The sequence below is a fragment of the Sycon ciliatum genome, chromosome 1, assembly GCF_964019385.1.
Source record: "Sycon ciliatum chromosome 1, ocSycCili1.1, whole genome shotgun sequence".
Lineage (NCBI taxonomy): Eukaryota > Metazoa > Porifera > Calcarea > Leucosolenida > Sycettidae > Sycon > Sycon ciliatum.
Window position 1 is genome coordinate 81,385,800 of NC_088643.1, and position 20,064 is coordinate 81,405,863.

A 20,064-nucleotide genomic window follows, 5' to 3' on the forward strand; every position below is an offset into this window, starting at 1 on the left:
AGATCGTTAACATATTTTCTCGTTAACCTATGAATTTTGGACAATCGTTAAATTTGCGACTCGTTATAATAACATGTCTTACAGTACTTACTAGTATTCAAACTGCGCAGCTAGCTGTCCCGTGAAACCTCAGTAGACAGATCAATCTTGAGGCTGGATCGGAAGGAAGACAGCTAGCTCTGACCGTAGAGTGTTGTGTACATGGTGTAGGGCCAGCGACAGGTTTGCCTCCAGCCAGTCCAGGGCCACGGAACTAATACAGTGTACCCACACTCGCTCGATTTACGGCTGGCTTCTCTCTCCTTCTCAGTACAGTATTCTGTGTGCCCTTCTGCATTCGCTTTGTTGTGAGAAGTTTGGAGCAGGAGCGAGACCAAGTAGCCGCGGAGCGCATCTCTTAGGTACTGAGAGTGGGAACCGCCAAAATCGGGAGTGGAGCATCATCACCTCAGACAGTGCATCACAATGCCAGGTGAATATATAATACTCAGTCTGCTAGTCGCTGTTTGTCTCCTTTCCGGACTCCACTGCGGCACCGAGGCATATCCCACGGGGGACTTGCAAGCTCGCTACGAGGCAACGAACAGCCGCTCGGCTGCAGCCCACTACATGAAAGAAGGTCAGAGCAAGACTGCATACAGTCAGGAGCGAACCAATCAGCTCATCAAGCGCATAGAAAAGGCCAATGCATCAGGAGCCAAGGTGTTGGGTGGACTCACCTGTGTGGCATGCGAGGTGGCTGCCACAACCCTGCAGGGTCTCATCCAAACAAATGCTTCTGAGGAGTTGATTGTGAAGGTAGCCCTTGACATCTGTATTGGCCTGGACGAAGCCGACAGCAGAGTGTGCCATGGCATCATTCCCGAGTTCAAGGACGAGTTTATTGGCGTCGTTGCTGAAGTGGGCCTTGGTCCCAAAGAACTGTGCGGTGCTTTGCTGGGCAATAGCTGCGCACAGTTCCATAACCCGTGGAACGAGAACTGGACCATACCGCTTCTCAGTACGCCAAAACCAAAGTATGTGCCACCCCAGCCGCCAAAGAGCGGCTCGCCGGAAACGGTAATCTTGCACCTGTCGGACATTCACACGGACAGCAAGTACGCGCCCGGCTCTCTGAACACGTGCAATGAGCCGCTGTGCTGCCGTGCTTGGTTTGGGCCCGGCACTGCCGGAGACTACGGGGCGTTTAACTGCGACAGCCCGCGCCTGCTCGTCGAGAATCTGATGGAGCACGTCAGCAAGACACACACTGATATCAAGTACATTATCTTCACGGGCGACGTACCCGCTCACAACGTCTGGAACCAGAGCCGCAGCGACATTGTGGCAGCAATCGACTTGCTGAGCAGCCTCTTCACGAAGTACTTTCCGAACGTCAAAGTCTACCCAGCCGTCGGAAATCACGAAAGCGCTCCGGTCAATAGTTTTCCACCGCCGTACGTCACTGGACATAACAATCACAAGTGGCTCCTGGATACGCTGGCAAAGGACTGGGCAAGATGGCTTCCAGAGTCAACTCAGGAAACTATCCGGCTAGGTAAGCACCTTCCTCCTTGGCTTAGTATCCACGCTCGTCCAAAAAGAGGATACTAGTACAGTAGTATGCTGAGCTAGCTGGCATGGCCGGGTGCTTAATTTGTCTGGGTACCAGCAGCCTGAACAATCAGGCGCGTAGCACCGGGATTTCAGGTAGTCCGGCGAGAACGCCTACTCGACCATAGATGAATATTATAGCAGTGCCTGGTTTTCAATGTCCGGACCTGCTAGTGCGTGTGCCAACAGTTTCAAAAGAATTTGCCAAGCCTCCCAGTAAGACCGATTTGGTCCTCCCACTGAGCGACCGTCTGGATAGCGGAACACCCGCAAATGCTGAAGAGAACTGATGTGGGGAGGGCCGCATGTAAACGAATTGCACTCATACTGTCATGGGCCACATGCAAGTCATAATGTGTTGCTTGTATTTTGTGACTGCATTTCTGTTGTGAAGAACGTCGTCTATGAGGAACTCCTGCACAATGGCGTTATTAGAGAGGTTCCGCATAACGTAATTACGTTAGTAAAAAACGTAGTCGATCTACGGAAAGTCTTACGTTAACTGCATGCGCATCTGGGTTCCGCCATACGGAGTTTTCAAATCACGTAGCTGCCCTTGGCAACTCCGAATGCGGCAGTGTACGACCAGATCGACATGGGGAGAGAGTCATAAATTTGTACCCCAATCCACTTACGGACCAGCTACGTTATCAGAGCCCTATCTACGTACTCTCCGTAGACAACTTTCCGTAAGTGGAGTGTAAACTCGCGAATTCATGGGTTTTTCCCGCCCACTAACGTAAAGTTGTTCAACTTTACGTAGTGCAGAACCTCTCTATTTTACTTCGAAGTAATTTTACTTTGAAGTAATAATTATAGTATCCGCAGTCAACTGTATGTGTAGTTGATTCATTTGTGTTGCTGTGTACTGTCGCATACAGGTGGTTTCTACTCGGTGGAACTAGAGACGGGCCTTCGCTTGTTGTCACTGAATGTGAACTACTGCAATCCGCTGAATTGGTGGCTTCTCATAAATAACACAGACCCTGTGGGCCAGTTGGCATGGATGAGAGATCAGCTACAAGATGCCGAGGACAAGAATGAGAAGGTACAGCATGCACTTTGGTCGTGTAGGATGAAAACTAAGAACGAATTTGGCAGGTATTGAGAGACATGTACAGTCCAGGTCCAGCATGGATGCCAAGGAATGCCGGGTATCGCTAGTGTATGCCTGCTCTTCTATTGAACTGATAGGTTGCTTTTGTCACACCACTTCGATGCACATGCACCCAATTTAACACCGGTTGCAATTCTAACAGATGTGTGTGCTCATATTGTGCTCAGGTTTATATCATCGGACACATCCCACCACGAGGTGGCTGCCTTCATGCATGGAGTTGGACGTATCATAAAATCGTGAACAGGTACTCCAACACAATCCGCAGCCACTTTTTTGGCCACACCCATACTGATGAGGTGAGAAAATTAGAGAATGAGAGCTCTAGCACTCTTGTGAGCCCACTGAAGCGTCTTGTTGAACAAAACCTTGTCGGAACAAGTACACACCCGATTGGGAAGACCTAAGTCCTGCCCGGTTCTCCTGAAACTGCACTGTGGATCACAGTCATTCGCTTTGTTTCCCTGCCTCTTGTCAAATTGTAACTGGTATGTGGTGAAAACTACGTCACGGAGCTTTTCGAAAACGGTAACATTTTTTAGCCACATCTCTATGTAGGTGTGGCTTCAACCTCGATACGGAAGCTAAGACACACGCAACAACCCACAGCACTGCAAATGCTAGATAGCAGCTAGGCAGCTTGGAATAGAAGAACCTTATGAGTAATGAATTGAAGCCAGCATTCGGATGACTTGACTCAGCTCCAACACTGGAGCAAAATTTTAGAAGTGCAAAGTCAGGGCTCAGGAGGTAGTGGAGTGCATGCTCCACCATAGGATTGGAGTCAAGTCACGTGAATGCTAGATGACTATTTTATTCTAAACAACCTAGCTATCTGGCATTTGCAATGTTGTGAGTTGTCGTGCCTTGGTTTCCGAATCGGCGAGGTTGCACACAGCGTGATGATCGCCTCCATACTATGGTAAGACACACGCTTCCTAAACCCCAAACTTGAAAATTAATAACATTGAAATTTGCAAGCATGACAGCCCACTGGTGTGCATACGATGGGTGATGGCAGCTCGTGGAGTTTTATTCCAGAGGTGTTCGAACAAATGTGGCAACGGAGTGTGCACTGTTTGTTACTGCTTTACTCTTTGCACACATAATAGGTGGCGGTTCTGTACGATGATGAGAACAATAACCCCACGGAGGCAATCGGCACATGGTATATTGGACCAAGCGTGACACCGTACCTGGGCAGCGGTACGTATCCGTCATACAGGATCTACCAGAAGGATGGAGAGTACACGGGGAGCAGCCATGCTGTCTTGGACCATGCCACGTACATCCTCAACCTGACCGAAGTCGACATCACCAAACAGCCCGTTTGGAAGCTCGAGTACACGGCCAAGGAGGCATACGGCATGAGCGCGCTGAACCCAGCGGACTGGGATGCACTCGCCGAGCGCGTGTTGAAGAACGCATCCGTCGCTCAGCAGTACAACACGTACAGCGTGCACTCGACGCGTAGTGAGCCGTGCGATGCCGGCTGCCAGAGAGCCACGGCGTGCAGGATGCGGTCAACGCGGGATGGCAGCCCGCACTGCGCCGCCGCTGGCATGCTTCTCACAGACGAGGAGCAAAGACGTTACAAGGAACACGAGGAGGCCACCTTGCGTAATTGCTGACCTCCAAACAACGTCTGCCCATCTATACAATGATGAATCTGTCATGATAGTACTATTATAACAGAGATTATAATTATTTCATGGATAGTAACCATGGTAACTAAGTAAGTGTTCCAGTCAAATATTCAATGGTAATGGGTTAACAATATTAAAATACATGTAGAACTACATTTCTTTTGAGACTTTCCTCATACCTTTTCATTTGCGACTTTGCGCGTTTTGCATCTTTTGTATTTCCCGCGGCGATGAAGAAAAACCAGAAAACACTCATGCAAAACTCACGGCTGTCGTGCGCTACAGTACGTATGGCTCGTACGTATGAGTTCACGCGTCTATAGTTTTGAAATGGACTGTAGAAGGGATGGACAGGTACTAACACGGAACACCTTGTATTGTCTAGACGTAGGGTGCATCCCGGATCTAATTTTTCAGTTGAATACTGTAAAACATGTAATTTTACAAGTAGGTGCATTGAAATTTCGGTGGCAGGGACCTGCCAGGTTTCAGGTGTAATTTAGAATAGACCCTTTGCACAATAAGCGAGAGGGGTCGAGACGGGGCATGCTGTGCACGCGCTGCACACTTGGCATGCATGGTTTGCTGCAGGACGTGATCAAGTTTCCTGTGACAGGCTGTGTTTTCACGGTCCTGACGCGATGTTCATGTATGTACTTACCAGCCTTTTTCATTTGAAGTTTTTTTTAGTTCTGAAGGAAGAAGTTCCGAAACCAGTGCTTTCCAAGGACCACTGTTGGGTTCTTGTTTGCAGCAACCGTCATCCCTAGTGGCTAGTCTAAGAAACCCACTTGTCTTTCCATGCATTCCCTGGCTATGCTGGCATTCCACACTCTTGAATCAGCACCCCGAAGACTACAACTGGTGAAATTTTAATTTTTGCCTTAACTTCCCCTTTAACCCTTTATGGACCAATTAAATTAGCTAGCTGGTCAAGGCACACCGCAATCGCCCTGGTTAAAGGGGAAGTTAAGGCAAAAATTAAAATTTCACCAGTTGTAGTCTTCGGGGTGCTGAGTCGAATGGTCGTGGTCCGAGGAAGCTGAGACGCTCCCTTCCTACTTGAATCCCAATCGAACTCGCGCACTTCCACCGAAACTGGGTGACTGCGCCCTACTAGATGGGGATTTGTATGCAAAATGTCACTAAAAGCGCCATTTCGTTCTTATAAAAGCACGGATGACCGCGATTGGCCCATATGTTGTAGTCTTTTGGACGCTGAGTCGACTGGTTTTGGTCCGAAAAGGCTGCGATGCAGCGTTCCTCCTTTATTCCCAATCGAACATGGTTGAACAAGTGGTCACGTGCTCCTGGGTGCCCAAATCACCTGGTCACCACGCCAGCAGGCGACAACTTTCACACCAAGGTTCAACTCGAGTGACAGGACTGCACCCAAAAAAGGTCAAACAGGCTAGTAAGTTGTACCCTGCAGGCACGGTGACCAGGTGACTGGTGTACGCAGGAGCACGTGACCGCATGTTCAACCATGTTCGATTGGGAATAAAGGAGGAACGCTGCATCGCAGCCTTTTCGGACCAAAACTAATCGACTCAGCGTCCAAAAGACTACAACATATGGGCCAATCGCGGTCATCCGTGCTTTTATAAGAACGAAATGGCGCTTTTAGTGACATTTTGCATGCACATCCCCATCTAGTAGGGCGCAGTCACCTAGTTTCGGTGGAAGTGCGCGAGTTCGATTGGGATTCAAGTAGGAAGGGAGCGTCTCAGCTTCCTCGGACCACGACCATTCGACTCAGCACCCCGAAGACTACAACTGGTGAAATTTTAATTTTTGCCTTAACTTCCCCTTTAACGGACCAGCTACGTTATCAGAGCCCTATCTACGTACTCTCCGTAGACAACTTTCCGTAAGTGGAGTGCAAACTCGCGAATTCACGGGTTTTTCCCGCCCACTAACGTAAAGTTGCTCAACTATTACTTTACGTAGTGCGGAACCTCTCTATTACTACTCGTTTGTTACGTTCAGGGGCGTTTGTTTTCATCTACAGGTTTGGGTAGAAACTACTTCATTCGGTACATGTTCACTGGTTTGAGGGAAAGACGCAAAAGGGAAACGTCTGAAGAAAAAATTGACTGTCACCACCAGGACTCTAACCAGGGACTCTCGCTTGTAGCCAGCGGTGCTCTAACCACTGTGCTATGGTGTCATCATACCAGCAGAGACCGGTCGACCGTTCAACATTTTGTTCAGACTTTTTTGTAACTCACACATCCCGTGAATCCACACAGGCGGGTGGGACCAGGGAGCCCTACACATGGTATCAAGAGTATAACTTACTTATATATTCTTGATGGTATGCGTAGAGCTCCCTGGGTGGGCCGCAGCCCTCACTGCATAACCAACACACTTCACGTACAAACTAGCACGAGGTAGATGTGTTCGTTTTTTTCCCCTACCCCAAACAGTAGGTTCTACTTTCCGCTACCGGCTCTATCAGGTGCGAGGCTGGTAGAAGTCTGTAGAAGTTGGTAGAGGCACGGCATTTCTGTACTTGTGTGATCATGAAAGCTGGTTTCCAAAGAAATTATCATACATCGTGCGGTAAAATCGAAGTTCTACCAAAACGAGCAGATGTGCATTCGTAAACTACCATCTACCGGCTCAACATCCGCTCACTCTACTCTAAGTAGACATAGCGACATCACATGCCATATCTCTGGCTTTTCACCATCAAAACGTGTGCGATTCAGAGTTCTGGACAATTCAAAGTTTAATACGGACATTTCAAATAGTCATGGGCAGTGCCCAGTTCCGGACTGCCCGGATAATAGGTACGAGTACGAGTGTAGTACATTTTCCACCATCATCTACATTCTCTTGTACATTCCCCTGGATTATGTATGCGGGTTCAGGCAAATTTTCCTGAAAACACGGGTGCAAGCCAAGAACGCGGAATTTTGCGGGTCCGCGGGAGTTGGGTTGTCCTGTGGGGACAGCACAATGCGAATAACAGTTACTAGTATTAACCAACGCGAAATCAAACGTCAACAGTGGGTATGTGCGTGGCCACCGTGCTCTGCGAACATTTGCCATCGTGAACTGTAGAGCAAGCCGTGGGAAATAGTGTTGAGGCCGCCTTTGGTCACAATCATAGCATGGTGAAGCTGCATGCATGATACAGGAGTACTAGTACATGACTGTACACAATACCATGCAACTACAGACACACAGCTATCACAGCTATCACAGCTATACGAAACCCAAGAACAAAACAGCTTCATAGCCCGAGCTTCGAATCATAACCTCTTTGTCCAGAGGCTCCTACCAACGAAATAAGTTATAGATAAGCTTGCATCATGAAGAAGAAATGCCATGAATGGGTTATTGTTCTGATCCTATGGGCAATGACCAGCGGCTAAGTAGAGTGAAAAGCCTGATTACAGTCAGCCTTGTTTGAGCAATATTGTAGACATTTTCCGAAACAATCTCCGCCTAAAAAAAGCAAGATTAGAAGTGAACTCTGCAACATTCCATGGCTAAATGCCTGGAGGTATACAGCAGGACAACTAGGGGCAGCAGGCACCAGCTGCCTACACAGAGCTCAACTTTCCCACTAGACATGGAGGTCAGTTTCTAGCAGGTCGAGGAGAGCCTGGATTCAATTAAATAAATTGTCAACTGGCAAGCAGCCAGATACCGCCATAGACAGATCCGTTTAACTGTCAAAAATTTGTAGCCATAGAATCTGGCCGGTCTCGGACCTGTCTCCTCATTATCTAGCATCAACAGCATATGCTTGATGCACTTCATCCGCCTCGAGTTGAGAAATTGGAAGACTCAAAAAAGCAAGTGGCCATTGAAGGAGCCACGATCTCATATCTCATTCTTCATTAGTTTTCGGCGGAAGTTTGATCCCCAGAAGTTTGTCAGATTGCCGTTTCTTCTTTGCCGCCGCTTCATCAGTAAGCTGCTTCACGTTATGTAGGCGCTGCAGAAAAGAATATGAGAAAAGATTTGTTTAGAGAAATGACCGCTTCTCACAGCATTCATCACAGCTGTGATGAGCGCACCTGGGCTGCAAGACCACCATTCTTTGGTGCTACTTTTTTGGTACATGTATTGGATGTGCAAAGTGCAGCCTGGTTTCAGAGACTACCTGTGATCAGAGACTGTGATATTCTTTTTCTCACGTCCTGAGAAGTACTCAGCGAAAAAAACAAAACAATTCACGGGTGGCTTGAGCATGGGGCGAGGCACACGCTGCCCACGGAAATCAGTGCCGTGTCCTCTCCTAGGTCTATACAACTCCCTGCTCGGCACCAATTCTCACCAGCATTCATACTTGTACTCGTACACGGAACCACTCAGCAGCGGGTCTTTTTCATGAACATGCCGGTGTTCCAAAGCATTCTAAGTATAACCAAAAGATAAGCATAAAACCAGTACTAGAAAACCCATGTTCGGACTCATTTTCTCTGTGCTGCGCTGACAAGTCCACAAAGGACGAAACAGTTCTGTTCGCAGATTGAGTACTACTTGAGTAGAAACCCCGTATGTGCTTTAATTAAATCAGGTTTCGCAGGAACTAGTTCGCACGAAAGACATCCCCCAATTCAAGCCCTTCAAGATGCCATCTTCTGAGTAGAGAAACGGCATTAAGAAGGCGCTGCTGCTTGTGCTGCTGTCGGAGAACCAGCTGTACATGTAGATGAGGATTGTGTGGACAAAGCAATAGCAGCAACACTAGAAGAGAACTGAAATACTACCTACTGTTAAACGGCTAGCGTAAGCGCCGGTGATAGTTTGGCGACTTTATCGAGATCGAGAGGAGTGTTTTCGCTAAAGTTATGCCGCGCCAATCGCAATTTTACATGTACAGTGCAGTAGTGCCAGTCATCTTTCTAAAACTCTGAAATTCAGATATCTGCAAATAATCGACGCGGAGACAACAATTTTAAAATAGCAATAAAGAGAACAAATTCTGCTGTCATCGCCACACAAGAACGAAGTCATGAAAGTTTTCCAAAATCGATTTTCATGTCACATTCATCAGTGGAATGTCGTGACTGAAGAATACCCATGGTGAACAATGATTAAGCATACATTCAAACATATCACCACCCTAGATATTCACATTATGTGAGGACTGTCAACACTACTTTGATCATGTAGTTGTTGTCGTTTTTCCCACTTGAGAGTGCCCCCCCCCCCCCCCCCGCCGTATTCCACAAATTGTACATATCACCACCCTAGTCTCTCACCTGATGTGAGGACTATCACCCGTGACTATTGTGATCATGTGGCATGTGGCATTTTTCGCTTGGGAGTTGTAGTTTTTTTCTTCTCTTCCCCCCCCCCCCCCCCCCCCCCCGCTGTATTCCGCACCCACCTAGCCAGCTTGTTGTTTTAAAGTCTGCCTTGCTTCCTTGTCTACTTCATCCTGAAGATGGTCAGAGTGACCGAAACGTTGAGAAGAAAGAAGAATTGTTCAACTGTGTGAAGAAGCAGTGCATCTGAGTGTTGGCCAGTGTTGCCACAATACACGTTGTTTCAATAATGTGTTACGAGAACAAAATAAAGTGCTAAAATAGAATGAAGAAAGGTGAGACAATAGAATTGAAGTGAGAACTGAGTGCAAAGGTGTTGAGACACTAATAGTAACACGAGAACTATGCAGTGAGACAAACGATCATGCTCACCTGATGAATGTGACATGAAAACCGATTTTGGAAAACTTTCATGACTTCGTTCTTGTGTGGCGATGACAGCAGAATTTGTTCTTTTTACTGCTATTTTAAAACTAAGATCGCTAAAATATCTCATCGCGAATTGGTCCAGATTCAGAAAGCGCTAAAAAACTCACCCACTAAAACTAGACGTTCTACAGTATGTTGAACCTATTCCCCTAAACTATCTGCACACTACAGTCGACTCACTTATAACGAACTCACATAATTATAGCGAATTTCGTGGTATAGCGAACCATTGTCCATGTCCCTGTTTGAAGCCATAACAAATTGACCCTTTATAGAGCTTGATAGTGATGACGTCAAAACGGCCAGGGAGTAGTAAGTTCACATCAGATTTCTACTTTTGGATCCACCAAGGTGTGACTTTGCTATTGACTCAGTGTGCGCGTGCATAGCAACCCACTCATGTCGTATGCAGGTGTGACTCACAATACAACTTTCTGCGACGCGACACGCGATTTGCGACAGTTGCGACAAGAAACTGCCTGTCGCGAACTGTCGCAAGGCACCTGTCGCAGAAGTTGAAGAAAGTTCAACTTTTGCGACATGCGACGCGCGACATACACAAATGGAGTACAGTTTCTACCCTGGGTGCAAGTACAGTGAGCGTGCATAGTACTACTAGTGCATAAGGATGTCGCAAACGTGCAAAACGATTGTGAACCGTGTGTCACTGTCGCAGCTTGTCGCAGGTGTCGCAAGAAGTTGTATTGTGAATCGGCCTTTACTTCGCCACCAGTTGTCACCCCACCCCTATTAAGGTGGCTGGGGCGGTACAACTTTTTTGGGAAAATTTTGACTGCATTTTTGAGTTTATCAGCAAGGCAGAGGTGAAATTTGAAAATGTTTTCTGGTGAATCTCTGGAGAATAGCCTTCTCTAGCTTCCTATATTTTTTTTACTTTTGGACAAAATTTGAAAACGTTTTATGAAAGGTTCGTGTTATTTTTCACGGACCTTTCATAAAACTTTTTCAAATTTTGTCCAAAAGTAAAAGTAAAACTATAGGAGGCTAGAGAAGGCTCTTCTCCAGAGATTCACCAGAAAACATTTTCAAATTTCATCTCCACCTTGCCAATAAACTCAAAAATGCAGTCAAAATGTGATCAAAATGACCCCTAAAAAGTTGTATCGCCCCAGCCACCTTAACCAAATCAGTCAATTTCACCGGCTATATCACCTTGCTGTGAGTAAAACGGCTTGAAATGTGCTTGAATCCATACAAAAACTGGATCCATGAGGATCCAGTTTTTGAATTTTTGAAATTGTTGCTATGCTGTGACGTAGCACTTTCAAGCCCTATAGCGAACAGTTTTCGTTTTTAACGAACCAAATCTTCTAGGGTCGCATGTAAACCACGTGCCGTCATACTGTCATGAGCCACATGTTAGGCATGACTTGCTGCTTGTACATGTATAGTGTAAGTGCATTTCTGCTATAGCGAGCTTCGGCTATAAGGAACTAATTCTCTTGAACAATCGTGTTCCCTATATCAGGAGTCGACTGTATGTTTAACCTTACGTAACAGCAAACTGAAACAAACTAAACCTAACACGACCGCCGTCCAAGAAAGGAAACCCTCAATCAAACTACACTGTCAAAAAGAACACACACACATGCATGCACACAGAATTGTGACAAATACACACCCGTGCATATAAACACACACACACACACACACACACACACACACACACACACACACACCAAAGCAGCAGCAAACGGCTTCATAATAACGACACTCACCACTCGTTTCAGACAATATTCAGACGCTGCCCTTAAGCGCGAGCAGTATAGGTCAGATGTGAGGTAAAATCTCTGCATAGAGAAACCAGAAAAACGTGGACAAAAACAGTACGTGTGTACAGTACTGCACATGTACTGAATTGTACGTGTTCGTTTTTAAGCCTGGCTTGAATCCGAGCCTGCTATTGAACAGTTGGCGCCTCACCCCGGTTCTTGCGCTACACAGTTACGGCGTACTGTACAAGGAAAAACCTGCGTTGAATACGACCATCGCTCTCACATCAGCTTGTGGAAAAAGAAGTCTGGTGTCGATGCGCTGGTCTACACTGTGTAGGTTCTACGCATACAGTCGTCCCTCTTTAGTCCAGCACCCTCTATAAACCAGCATAGTTTTCAGCAGCCAAAACGTCCTATTCATGCCTGCATCCATAATAAATCAGATTTGCTAATCCAGCACCCTCCCTAATCCAGCACCCTCCCTTATCCAGCACCCTCCCTAATCCAGCAGAATTTCCGTAGCTCAAACAGTCAAACAGTGCCGGGTTATAAAGGGACCACTGTATGTGCAAGAGGACAGACTGAAAGGGATGTGCAAACCTGTGAATCCTTATTCAATTTCAGGTCTACCTCGATTATCCAAACACTCTCGAGCAAGAAATCACAGTGAAGTATTCTGAAAAGCCAAATTTTACTGATAAGTGATGGTCCCTTTCAGTCTTGGTGTTGGCATGTGTGAGTTGACTTTCTCTAAAACATGGAGTGTTTGTCCATAATAATAATATGACCATAACACTCGATGTCAATGTAAGTTGTTGTCAGGAACTTCTAGATCTCCTTACCGCGGCAACGCATCTTTCGTGTATATCTGTGGCTTTGAGGCAGGCCTCGATATAGTCTTCGTCCACAGCCCTCTTGTGAAAATTGAAATCTAACTTCTCTGGGTCTGACATTTCGGCAGCTCACTGTCCTACGTGAAATTAGCAAAATGAATAGAGTGCAGACAATCAGCCCAAACTGACCGTCGTCCACAAAGGCACAAGTTAGTTGGGGTGTTGGTCCTGCTGATCACTAGCACTCAGTCTGTATGTTTGCGAGAGCTCAAGCTGAGCTAACTACTATTAATCATTATGTGTACATAATCATTGCATAATATTAATTTTAGTTTAATATTATTAATTTTTCAAAAAACATAGCACGTGATTCCTACGTAGAGATGTACATGTACTATATGTACGTGGATCTGCATGTACGTACCACGTACAACTACATCGGCGCGGTGTGGACGATACGAAAAGCTATGACCATGATGACTGTGAGCAAGAGTTACCATGGTTACAGAATGGCTCAGACCACGCAGTGGTTGCCAGCTATTCTGGATTATGAAGAATGTGATGTCGAACATATCAATGTGTTTGGCCTAGTTTCTTAACTCTTGATAGCTTTTTTGTAGTGAAAATTCATGAATTTTGTGATTTTATTTGAATCCTTGGTGTTAACGCATGCGTGGAACACCAGGCTTCGTTGATAAAAGCCCTTGTTCCCTCTATGTTCTTCGGCCTTTTGAATAGCGAGCCTCGGAACAAGCATATTATGTGCATTATAACACAGGGAGGGTCAGGGTTGGGACATTGATATGTTCGACATCACATTCTTCATATAATCCAGAATAGCTGGCAACCACTGCGTGGTCTGAGCCATTCTGTAATTATACTTCAGAATGCTCTGTCTCCATATCAATGTGATTTTGTAGCTCTCTGCCAGTGGTCGACAGCTTCGAGAGAACTGCCTGAGCATATTTCTCATCATGCTGGGGTCTAATAATAGAGCTTCTGAAAGACCGACTGGCTGCTCCAGTCTGCTGCTTTCAAGATATCATTCGTAGTAGTACCAGCATCCGCTGTTGCGGATGCAGAAGCACTCTGCACAGAGTGTGCTTTGAAGATACTAGTATCGATACCCGCACGAGATACCATTGGGTGTTGACCAGTGTCATACCTGTCAGTTTTTTTCCTGGACGGAAGGAATTGCTGATCTGTAATTATTGTCAATATTGATAGAGCGGTATTGATAACCAGCTTTGTACAATGATGCCAGGAAGTTGACAATCGTGGCTATATCACTTGAAAAGGGATCATTGTTCCGTTCACGACACCAGCCCATCCATTTCTTGAATAGGGAGTCGTACGTCTTCGTAGATTTCTGCCTCCATGATCCAAGGAGGAGTTCTGAAGCTTCCTCAGAAACATTCTGACTGGTGTACTTTCTCCTGAGATATTCCACGCGGCTAGACGAGGGACTATCTCCGGTTCGTTTACGCTGTGCGTCGGCTGAATCAGATCTGGAGTGCTGGGAAGCAACAGGGGCTCCTCTACCAGCAGGTCCAGGAGGGCTGGATACCACGGTTGACTCAGCCATACCGGTGCAACAAGCACTATCCGAGATTTCTGAGGGCAGACCTGTGCTACTACTCTGCTTATCAGGTTCCAAGGTGGGTTGGCATAACCCTGACACTTTGTCCAGTCCAACGAGAAGGCATCCATGTCTATCGCATTTGGATCGGGACGCCGGCTCACATACGTCGGCAGGAGATGTGTCAGCCGAGAGGCAAACAGGTCTACATTCATGGGACCCATTCGAGCAAAGATCTCCTGGACTACATCTGGATGCAACATCCAGTCCGATCGATCTTTCATCACGCGAGACTCGTCGTCTGTAACTGTGTTCAGTGATCCTGCTAAGTGAGTGGCCTGGAGAGTTATCTGTCTTGCCATGCACCATGTCCACACCTCTTTGGTGAGGCGATTGAGGTCGGGAGACACAGTGCCTCCGAACTTGTTGATATGCGTCAAGGCTGTGGTGTTCACGGTCCATCTTCAGGTGAACCAGAAGATTTCGACTTGACTTCAGAAATGGTTTTACAGCCAGGAAGGCTGCTAACGGCTCCAAGCAGTTTATATGCATCTCTCGTTCCTGACAACTCCACGGACCGCCTGTTTGGGAGTTCTGGCAAGATGATCCCCAGCCCACTGTCGAGGCATCCGTCTCTATCACCAGGTCTGGTTTCGGCGTGAGAAGACGACGACCGTTCCAGTCTGTCAGGTGATCGATCCACCAGTCCAATTCCTCCAGAGCTTCGCTGCTCAAGAGACAAGGATGATCGTAATTCTAAGATCTCTCCTCTAGGGCTTTCTGCAAACAGCCCTGAAGGTTTCGATAGAACAAAGGACCTGGTGGAATCGCATGTGCAGCATGGCTCAGTTTGCCCAACAGGTGAGTTACAGAAATTGCTGAGTGTGTTTTTTCCTCTCGCAATTTTTTGCATCTGGTCGTGTTTTCTCCACGGTAAATTTATCTCCCGGCAATCTGATCGTCAGATTTTCGGAGTTCACCGGTATTAAGCCGAGAAAATCTATCTCCTTGGTGGAGTTCGGTTGTGGTTTCTGGTAATTCACAATGAACCCTAGATTCTCCAGGAGGAAAATCAGACCGGCCGTGTGGTCGTTTGTCTCGTTCTCCGCCATGCTCAGGATATCGTCGATATGAATGATCACCCTCAGTCCTGAGTGTGATTATCACCGCCCTTGAGGTCTTGGTAAAAACCCGCGGGGCTGACGATAGTCCGAACGGCAGACAGTTGAACTGATACATCTTTCCCTGCCATGCAAAACGCAGCAACTTTCGCTGGTCTGCGGCAATATTCCCTGGCAATGGGAATCATGAAGTGCGCATCTTTCAGGTCGACTTTCGTCATGAAATCGCCTGGTCTCAGCAGATCTTTCAACATGTGTATACCCTCCGTTTTGAAATGGGACACTTCCACAAATGGTTCGGAGCTTTCAGATTGATAATCGGTCTTATCGCTCTGTCTTTCTTCGGGACAGCGAAGAGTTGAGACACAAACTGATTGTTCGTTTGATCTGCAGGCATTACTTCGGAAATCGCATGTTTGCTTTGTATTGCGACAACTTCTGAGGAGATCTTTTTCGTTTCCTCCTCTTGAAATACAATCTCCCTTGGGGAAACGGTTTGAAAGGGTTCTTGAACAAAGTGAATTTTGTAACCCTGAACACCCCGCAACCATGCATTGGGTCGAGACACTTTGTGTCAGGTCTCTGACACCCATTTCCAAGCTCGGGTATTGAAACTTCTGAAATGGCCTGTTTGTTCGCCATCAAAGTTATTTCGAGGGAGATTTTGATTTCTCCTCCTCCCGAAACACTATCTCTCTTGGAGAGTGAGATTGAAAGGGCTTCTGAAGCCACTGAATTGTGTAACCTCGAATACATTTCAAGACCCACTGGTCTGAGCTGATTGCATTCCAGTTTTGTGCAAGCATTGCTACACTTCCCGCAATCGGGAACTGGTGAAATACGACACTTTCTGTCATGTCTTTTTCACCCATCTGCTGGAGAGCACTCACAACAGAAGACATTGAGTAGTTTTGAAAACTCTTTATTTCCTTTAGAGGAAGGGGTAAAGGCGCATGGCTCACTTTGCTGACTCCTGACGACTTCTGTCGTTGGGCTTCCTGTTGAACTGGGGATTGTACTGGTTTCCGCTGTAAGGTCGGAACCGGTTGCCGTTCTGATTGAAACTGCCCCGATTTGAATGGCCTCCCCGTGGGGCATGGTTGGCTCGGCCTCCTCGAACAAACGATCCGGTGGAAGCCTTGCCACCTCGCGAGGACGCCGCCTGCGACAAACATTTGAGCTCTTCGCTCCGTTCCTTCGCTTTTCTGGAGAAGCCATCTCCAAACAGCTGGGGTGCAGACGTTTTGAACGTATCGTCATCTTCTGCCATTTCGGCAAGGTCGCGATTCATACAAAGAATGGCATTTCGCCGCCTTTCTCTATTCAAATGCATATTTGCATTGCCAATAAAAGCCAACGCCTGTTGGCATGCTTCGACCGTGGCTTGTACGGTGAGAGTCTCTTTCCCAGCTTCCTCTAGTACGTAGGTCAAAGGACCTACGGCGTCCAAAAGCAAGGCCTGTTGTTTCGACAGGGCCTTGTCTCGCGACTTGGTCGCAGGGTGTAATCGGGACTTCACCATCTTGTCCATGATGGGCGCAGAGGCCACATCTACTTTGGGGCGCCCAAAACGACTACGCCATTGGCGCCGAACTTCGTTCGAGGTAGTTGTTGTAAATTTCTCCCGAAAGAATTCCAAAGTATCCGAGGACACTTTGAAATCCTGAGACGATTTGTCAAGCAAGCTTGACTCGTCCATTTCCTCTTCTGACTCACAGTCCGAGGGGTTGAGGATCTCACGGGTTTTACCCGGTGTTGAAGAAGCTCTTGGCGCCAGAGCGGAAAACGAAATAGAGGCACTTCGTGCCGGGTCAGGGCGGGATTGAGCCGCTTCCAGAGCAGACACTCGTTCCGCAATACTTGAAACGTCTGAGCCGATTTGCTCCATCACCTGCGAGACCTTTCCAAACTGGCTCATCATGTCCGCCATGATCCTCGATGACTGACCAGCAGCATCGGGAGAGGTAAAGGAGCTTGCAGACGAGTCCATCCTTGAGAGTGGACTTGACAGTTTGACGATTGAAAGGCGGTCTACAGTAAGCACAGAGACACACCAAGTTAGAAATACAACCAAGAGGAAGTACTGTACAAGACAACAGTCGATAACGAGATCGAACAGCTTGCCAAGAAACTTACTTCGAGCGAGCTAGAAAAAAGGCCGAAGAACATAGAGGGAACAAGGGCTTTTATCAACGAAGCCTGGTGTTCCACGCATGCGTTAACACCAAGGATTCAAATAAAATCACAAAATTCATGAATTTTCACTACAAAAAAGCTATCAAGAGTTTAAAGGGGAAGTATACCCTAAAATCAAATTTTCACCAGTTGTAGTCTTCTGGGTGCTGAGTCGAATGGTCTTGGTCCGAGGAAGCTGCGACGCTCCCTTCCTACTTGAATCCCAATCGAACTCGCGCACTTCCACCGAAACTGGGTGACTGCGCCCTACGAGATGGGGATTTGTATGCAAAATGTCACTAAAAGCGCCATTTCGTTCTTATAAAAGCACGGATGACCGCGATTGGCCCATATGTTGTAGTCTTTTGGACGCCGAGTCGACTGGTTTTGGTCCGAAAAGACTGCGATGCAGCGTTCCTCCTTTATTCCCAATCGAACATGGTTGAACAAGCGGTCACGTGCTCCTGGGTGCCCAAATCACCTGGTCACCGCGCCAGCAGGCGACAACTTTCACACCAAGGTTCAACTCGGGTTCAACTCGAGTGACAGGACTGTACCCAAAAAAGGTCAAACAGGCTAGTAAGTTGTACCCTGCAGGCACGGTGACCAGCTGACTGGTGTACGCAGGAGCACGTGACCGCTTGTTCAACCATGTTCGATTGGGAATAAAGGAGGAACGCTGCATCGCAGCCTTTTCGGACCAAAACCAGTCGACTCAGCGTCCAAAAGACTACAACATATGGGCCAATCGCGGTGATCCGTGCTTTTATAAGAACGAAATGGCGCTTTTAGTGACATTTTGCATACAAATCCCCATCTCGTAGGGCGCAGTCACCCAGTTTCGGTGGAAGTGCGCGAGTTCGATTGGGATTCAAGTAGGAAGGGAGCGTCGCAGCTTCCTCGGACCAAGACCATTCGACTCAGCACCCAGAAGACTACAACTGGTGAAAATTTGATTTTAGGGTATACTTCCCCTTTAATAGGAAACTAGGCCAAACACATTGATATGGGGGATATGGAGACAGAGCATTCTGAAGTATAATCCATATGGACTCTTGCTGTGAGTGTGACACTGACAGCACGTCAGCAGGATCAGGATGCCTTTTTCAGGAAACATCATCACTTTATCAGTCATCACCAGGGAGTGCAGGGAGTCGTACTCAAACTAGGGAGGTGACACGGCACAGAAATCCGTGTCACATGGGTTGACTCGCACCCGTGACCCCTCGACCTCGTTGTTATTTTTGGAATAGTTCAGTCCAGTCCAGTCCGAAAGGTCATACTCGGATTGACTCGCCTTCTGTACTTCACCTCCAAGCGTGCCGCATGGGTGTCTAGTTTTTGTTATTGAGGCAGCACATTTCGTTTACAGCCCATCACTCGCCAGTATTCTTTGAAAGACTACCAGCAATTTTGTTAGCTCCTGCCATGTCCGAACTACTTGATAGCAGTGATGGCAATAGCAGCAGTTATGAAACGGCGTGTAGTGTTGCGGTAACTGTTCAGAACTTTTCAGAGTCGTATCCGAGGTTAATCCGAATACTAAAAATTGACCCAAATTGCACATAACACGAAGCTGGTTTTTGACAATTGTAAGTCGTGTATCTGCCCCATTTCTTCTTTATGACTTGCACAATACACCAGTCTTCCTAAACAACACATTTATAGCAGGGGTTAAGTACCATATAAGAGAAGTACAGCCAGTGATATTGTCATGTTGAAATACTACAATTTTGACACAAATTACACATAACACGAAGCCAGGTTTTGAAAATTGTAAGTCGTGTATCTGCCCAATTTCTTCTTTATGACTTGCACAATGGTCCAGTCTGCCTAAACAACACATTTATAGCAGTGGTTATGTACCATATTAGAGAAGTACAGCCAGTGATATTGTCATGTTGAAATACTACAATTTTGACACAAATTACACATAACACGAAGCCAGGTTTTGAAAATTGAAAGTCGTGTATCTGCCCCATTTCTTCTTTATGACTTGCACAATACACCAGTCTTCCTAAATAACACATTTATAGCAGGGGTTAATTAAGTACCATACAAGGGAGCTACATTGTACATCTAGTCATACTGTCATAAACAGCCAGCATTTTTCCTGCAGCAGTCACACCACCATCGTCATTATTTCCAGGGAAATCCTCTTACATTGTCAGCTCCTATGTCGTTAGATACAATGTAGGGGGCTGTAGGACCGGCTCGTCAAAAATAGAGAACGTGAACAAGCGTGCTCGGGACGTCTCAGCAATCGTAGTATGCCTGAGCACTCCAATAAAAACTTGATCAATGGCAAAATCGTTCCCCACAGAAAAATCATACTTTGCGTTGCGGGTCTTGCGTTGCACGCTTGGAGGTGAAGTACAGAAGGCGAGTCGATCCGAGTACTGTATGACCTTTTTTTTTTTTTTTTTTTTTTTTTTTAACAGTATAGACTTGATTGATTGGAGAATTCGTCGAATGATGTTCAAACCAGAGGTTATAAAGCAAAAGAAAGGTGAGAACCGCAGGAGTGAGAATAGTAGGAACACA

At 46.7% G+C, this 20,064-nt stretch overlaps 1 protein-coding gene across 1 annotated transcript; it reads left to right on the plus strand.

The window, feature by feature from the left end:
* The first annotated feature begins 86 nt into the window (after positions 1–86).
* LOC135805821 (sphingomyelin phosphodiesterase-like) lies at positions 87–4,608 on the plus strand. Its single transcript, XM_065319933.1, has 4 exons — positions 87–1,537; positions 2,475–2,641; positions 2,878–3,009; positions 3,823–4,608. The coding sequence occupies exons 1-4, from the start codon at positions 466–468 to the stop codon at positions 4,339–4,341; spliced, it is 1,890 nt and encodes a 629-aa protein (XP_065176005.1). The 5' UTR covers positions 87–465; the 3' UTR covers positions 4,342–4,608.
* The last annotated feature ends 15,456 nt before the right edge of the window (positions 4,609–20,064 follow it).